Below are 6,428 nucleotides of genomic sequence, written 5' to 3'. Positions count from 1 at the left end.
CAGTCCAGAGCCTGTGGTAAAAGCAGAGAAATGTTATAAAGCTACTGAATTAGAGAAGTCTTTTTTGCTCTCCCAGTTTTGGTTATGCTTAGCCTGTTTACTGGGACAGCACAGAGGTACAACACAGATGGAAACCAGCTCTGTTTACCCTAACTAGGATGTTCATGCTGAAACCTAATTTTTAGGTCAATATTTTGATGTTTTCACTGCTGACTGTTTTAGCAGGCACAGCCAAATACTGCAGGATTATAGACTGAATTTGGAGGTGGAAAAATATCAAGTGAAGAGCTTTCCTTTTCCTTCTTTATGTCTTTTAAAAGATAATAGAATAAATTACAGGTGAAAATCCCTTAGAATATAAACTGCCTAAGTATAGATTTTCCTGTCTGGAAGATTTTCTGCTTACATTTCACTTTCTGGGTAGCAATTACTAACAAATGCCACGTTGCATTTGTGCAGCCTTTGCAACAATAATAAAGTTGATTTTCACTCTGTTAGCTGCTCAGTGATAAGTTACTGTTCAGCTATTGTTGCTCTATTTTGACAGAAGACAGTGTACCCACATTTCTTGTTAAGCAAATGTTTATTCAGAAGAAGTACTTTTATTCAGAAGAAATACAATACAAAAAATCATTGCTAAAAGTTAAGATACAAGACCAGTAGTTTTTCAATGAGTAATACTTTAAAAGTTCATTTTGACACCCTGTAGCAATCACATTATATTTGATTTGAACAAGCAATGAACAGAGTTTTAGCTATAAATATATTTATTTCTTTTCGTTATTTAATGTATCATATGACCAATTTAGTCAGTCTTATTGATATAAAATTGCAGTGTCTGCACACATTACCACTAAGAACATGGAAGAGCTATGCAGTTGTATAGGTACCTGCATGCCCACTCAATTCTCTGGCATATCATTAATTTAATGCAGACAGCCTCTTGAGTGCCAGTGAAAAATAAATAATCCATTAGCAGTGACAGTCAAATAGTCACACATATTCATTGCACTTAATATGCATGGTCATGTTTTCTATTTGGGTGCTGCAGCTGATGTTTACACAAAAAATTGTTATTTGATGCCTGGATGCTGGTTGAATAGCAAATAGATATGAGAAATAGCAAAGAGAAAAAGAAAGTCAGGTTGCATATAACTTTTCAGTATACTATCAGTGATTTTACATACAGTACTAAATAGCTTATAGCCACTATCTCTTAATTTTATGTTTGATATCCCCACTGCATTATGCCTCCTTTGAGATTTATTGTATTTTGAAGCAGCAATAAAAGACACTTTTAGAAAATGGAATCTCAGCTTCACTGAAGGTGAGATGAAAAGTCACTGACTTAATAGAGGCAACATTTTTTATGTTTATAAACAAAAATGGCCGTGTTGCACAACGTGATCTGACTTCCCTTCAGCATTGTATGACTCGTTCATCAAAAGGAGCTGCTTCCACTGATCCAGCCACATTGGTCATTACAGGTTTTTGATTAATTTACACTACAACAAAAGCAATAGAGGTTCCAATTTTTGCACATACTCACCCTCTTTATTGGGAGCTTACTGTAAATGTCTTTTGATTTCCAGTGACTTCTGATACATAAGGGTAAAGTGATATTTATCATAATGAGTTACCTGTTCACTTTTTTTCTATTTGCAGCTTGGTCATTTAGACAACAGCATCAAAAATGAACTTTAGGAATAAATGTTATTCTACAATGGTTAAGTAGGGAAATACTTGAGTTCTGTACTCTTCCTTAGCCAAATCTAGTAGTAAACTACAATACTTTGAAAAAAAGGGCATTCTCAAGATAGAGTGATAAATATACCTATACATTTAGTCTAGAAGTAATTTCCAAACAGTTTATCATGAGTTTATAGCTTATAATATCTATATTACTATAGTGACAACTTATCTTCAAAATAAACAGAAATTACATTTTAACCTAAATGTTCTGAGTATATTTTGAGCAATACTACAGCATAAAGTAGACCACTATACTTTAAAGTAGACTTCAGATAAATCTTAGAGAATTATATTCTATTATTAGTACAACATGGAAAAATATACTTTTGAAATAATGGAACATGACTGCATATGTCAGTGTAGCTAACACTATTGCAGTTGGAATGGCAGGTCAGTGTATTGTCTTTTCTGGGGCCCACTTTTGATTTCTTCTTTTCACAACAGGATATTATCACCTTTTTTTTTTTTTTTCAGAATACTGTTCTACTCAGAGCGGCTGTCTTTGGTGCTTAATAGGTGAAAGCCAGAGTAAAACCTCTTTCCAGAGACTGTTGTCCTCTAGACCCTTCACAGATGTGAACTGGCTTCTGGGAATAGATAATTAAAAATGTGTTTCTACATGGACTGTAAGAAATGTGGAAAGGAAGAGAAAAATTATAACCCTAACTTTTGCTTATATTCCCTCAATTTTAAATGCTCAGATAAATGGAAATAATAAGCATTGGAGGACAAAAAGCTGAAATCCCAAAAAATGTTAATTGTACATTTAAAAGAGACACCAATTAACTTGCAATCAGCAGTTGTGACTCTTATTGCTTTCACAAGTGGGATTCCAAACTAGAGTTTGATCTTCAATGAAGTTGTTATTTAAAAAAAATGCAGTATCAGAGTCATTATCATAGATGCAATCTGAAATGGAAATAAAATGCAAAATTATTAATATTGTGTAGTACTTCAACACAAAGATAAAGTTATTTATTATAATTGAATAGAAATGAAGCATTGTTCCAAATGTTCAACATACCATCACCAATATCGTCATAAATCTCTCCATCACTGTAAGTTAAAAAAGACAAATACATTTAAAAGTTGAGACATCAGAAATGTATTAAAAATACAGTAGCAGTATGGTGCAGGCAATCTATCAAATAATTAACTTGCTAATTAGGAAAATACAACCTTTGTGGTAAGAGAACAGTGTTGAGCAAGATGGTCAGGTCAAAATATTTTCAGGAAAGAGCAGACTTTGATACATTTCTTTCTAACATGAAAGGTTACTTTATTAAAAGTTGGTTTTATTTATTACATTTTTACATAGATGTTCTCATAGAGTTATTTCCATAAAGAAATTAAATGCTTAATTATTTAAAAAAAATGGTTAACAGAAAAATTGAACTAAACAACCCAATCACTATGCCCTTTAAATTATTTTTGTTTCTTTACTCAGAAATTACATAATAGTTTTGGAGGTGCTACTTTTTAGGTAATGAATTTAGGTAATGTGTATTAAAAATACATGCTCCATGAATAGGAATTTTCAAATATGTGACTTAGATACATGGACAGGCCCATGGAAGACAGTAAAACTGTTTATACATATAATTTAAATATGTGTGTGAGTGTTAAATACCTCTAAATTCTAAATGTGACAATTCTAAAAATGACATCTGATTTGATATTTAAGGGTCTAATATGAAAAGCCTCTTGAAGGAAATGGAGAGGCTTTGTCTGACAAGAGTTTTGGATTAGAACCAAAATACTGAGCTCCATGCCATTACTTGGAGCAACACTGAGCCAAATCTCTATCGTACGAAGACTGAAAAACCTAAATAAAACAAAAAAACCTAAATAAAATTTGGTCCATTTTAGTTAAACATTTGAAAAAGACATCAATACACCTAATCACGTTAACTTGCTGTTCAGTAATAGAGTCTAGTACCAATAATGCTTAATTTATGTGATTTTTCATGGTTTAACCAGAGTTTATGGTTAAGCAATGAGGAATGAAGCTCTGGCAGATTTTCAGCATGGATGCATGTGATTAATTTTTGACAAACCCTAACTCCTTAAAAATAACTCAACTTTCAAGTTTAGAATGACAGACCAAAATAATTATATTTCACTTTTTTTACTATACCAATTTAGAACAAAATTAAGTGTTAAAACAAATTTTTCAAAATGATAACTTTATACTTACTTCTTAACTAAATTGCTTCTCAGAACATAGCCATCTGTAAAAGTGAAATATAGATGTATTTAAGCCAAATCTAGATACTCATTATTACCTCGGTTGCTAGCACTAATGAAATGCATTTTTTCTCTTTTATATACTAGACAGAAATACATAATAGATGGAAAACAATGTACAATGGGCACCTAGCTGATGAAGATTTTGCTATGTGCAGTATTTTGCTTATTCTTATTTGCCTACTTAAATAGTAATAGAGGTTATGCAAGGTTAGGTTTTCATCTTGTATTTCAGTTTCTGGGTTGCATGAGAGGGATGTGAAACAACAGTTATTAGCAAAAACTATAGCACAAAAATGTAGTGTAGTAATAACAACATAATAATATTTGCAGTAATATTAAGTAACAGAAACATTTAGAGTTTCATACAAGAAAAATGTATTTCAGGATGTGTACTCCAATGAAATATCATTATGTGTAACTGTTTAAAATTTAAACTGTAACATTAATGAGACCAATAATGGATCTAATAATGGAAATACCTTAGAAAAGCTACTGAGTACTATTCTATTAGTCTGGTGCATTACTAATGAAATCAGATAAAATTACACATACTCTTTTTTAATGTATACAATTTCTTTAAAAAAATTACTTCCTGTCTTTGGTGAAAGATATCTACTGAAATAATTTTCAATTGGTATAATGAATACAAAGAAAAAGAGAGAGCTATAACAGTAATTACATGTTTGTAGGTAAACACTAGTAAGCTGGTATGAAATTAGGAGAGTTCTAAAGAATAAATGTGGTCTTGTATTGTATTTAAAATTACTATGCAAATTTCCTTCTTTTAATCATTAGCAATGTCTATTCAGGATATCTTAGCTCAGTTGTCTTTCCCCAGTTTTTATTTTCTGGAATAAAGACATAGAAATTGCTTTTTTTTTTTTTTTTTACAGACTTTTCAAAATTCTTTATAGGGCAGTCCAATATTTTCCATGGCTCTTGAAGTCTCCAAGAAATAATTCAAAATCATTTGGCTAATCTAAGCTTCTCTGCTTGTTCATATAATTTTCTCAAGTGAAATACGTGAAAGCAAAGTTTCTTTGCTCACAGTCATGGCCTACAAACACAGTCTTCTTGGAAGTCATGTGCCTGTGACAGTGCTTCTGCAATTGCAAAGCATTATCTAGGTTCTTCTGATTACTAGCCCTCAAATATGTGGGAGATACAAGCCCTGCTGTTCTCACACTCTTTCATATTTACTAATCTAAAGTTACATATCCAAAGTTTCAGTTTCCAAATAATTTCTTATTTTTTATGGTGCTTCCAAATAGGGAAGAAGCCAGCAGGTTGGCACACTCCATGTTGATTACATAGCAAGCACTGAAAGCTATAACACATTGTGCCAGCTTCTCACTGACAATGTAAAGGAAGTTCAGAGAGGTCAAAAATTAAAATTTGGGCCACTGAAGTCCATTTATGTCCTACTGATTAGGCAAAATCTACAAAGCTGAATTGAAAGCTTTTGTGTATTTCAAAATATGTGAGTTCAGACCAAGAAGGAATTTGAGATGTAGATGAAAATCAGTTCCTTGTTTCACTTCTGACATTTCAAATAATTTCATAACATTTAAAATAAGCCATAGCAGAATATGTTCCTTAGATCATCAGCCCTTGCTTAAAAAGGTGAGAACACATTGAAATAAATTGTGGTTTTGTTTAATTGTTCGCTTGAAACTATGGAAGTGCTTCATAAGTTAATGATTAAATCAAAGAATTCATGTGCAAGAAAATAACAAAACCATCTTTGGTGGTGGATTTTCAGTCTACCTGGCCTTCAGAAGGTAAAATCATAGCTTTAAGATCTGAGGAACAAGAACAACTAGAGCAAATAAACAAAACTGTCATGCACTTAACTAAAGTAGGATTCAAAGTTTGCTAACTAATGTGTAAATTGACTGGGACCTATTCAGAGGTTTTCAGGGAGGATATTTTTATTTGTTTTGCTCTTTTATGCATAGCAAAGCAGTAGCTCCTGTCATTATTTGAAAGGCTTTGAAGACTATGAGAGGAAAACAGCCAACATGAACTACTTTCTACTTTGTTATTAGCTTGATTCAAAAAATGTGGCTTTGAAAGCTGTTTTTTTTGGGAAGTGGCTCTACCAGTGCAATCCATATTTTGAAAAACATATGTGTTGTTATGCAAGAAATTCTTCCTCTCCCTGCAGGCCTGCCAGGAAGAAGGCTGTACTCCAGACTGTAAGAGTTGAGTACAGGAGGGAAAAAATAAAAGGAAGGTGGCTGAATCCTCTTTGGAGATTTATAGCATTGCACTGTCTTCTACATAGGTCAGAGGTCAAAAGGACACGTGAGCACGAGAATGCTGCTACTTTGAAAGTAGGCTGTTCCAGAACAAAGTGAATTTTCACTAGGAGATTTGGAAAGTGTTGTAAGCTCATTAAGAAATTGAAACCATCAGTAGATGGT

The 6,428-nt window shown here is 32.5% G+C and overlaps 1 protein-coding gene across 3 annotated transcripts in view; it reads right to left on the bottom strand.

Annotated features, from left to right (window-relative positions):
* Window positions 1-564: 564 nt before the first annotated feature.
* FYB1 (FYN binding protein 1) overlaps window positions 565-6,428 on the bottom strand; it is a 44,968-nt gene continuing 39,104 nt past the window's right edge. For all 3 annotated transcript variants that reach the window (XM_059873441.1, XM_059873440.1, XM_059873442.1), the window contains 3 exons: window positions 3,950-3,983; window positions 2,777-2,808; window positions 565-2,661 (listed from right to left, as the gene is read on the bottom strand). In XM_059873441.1, coding sequence (XP_059729424.1) covers window positions 2,546-2,661; window positions 2,777-2,808; window positions 3,950-3,983 — 182 coding nt within the window. In that variant the 3' untranslated portion in view covers window positions 565-2,545. The remainder of the gene's footprint in view (window positions 2,662-2,776; window positions 2,809-3,949; window positions 3,984-6,428) is intronic.

Source organism: Haemorhous mexicanus, chromosome Z (genome assembly GCF_027477595.1).
Source record: "Haemorhous mexicanus isolate bHaeMex1 chromosome Z, bHaeMex1.pri, whole genome shotgun sequence".
Classification (NCBI taxonomy): domain Eukaryota; kingdom Metazoa; phylum Chordata; class Aves; order Passeriformes; family Fringillidae; genus Haemorhous; species Haemorhous mexicanus.
This window is presented reverse-complemented; position numbering and strand designations above follow the sequence as displayed.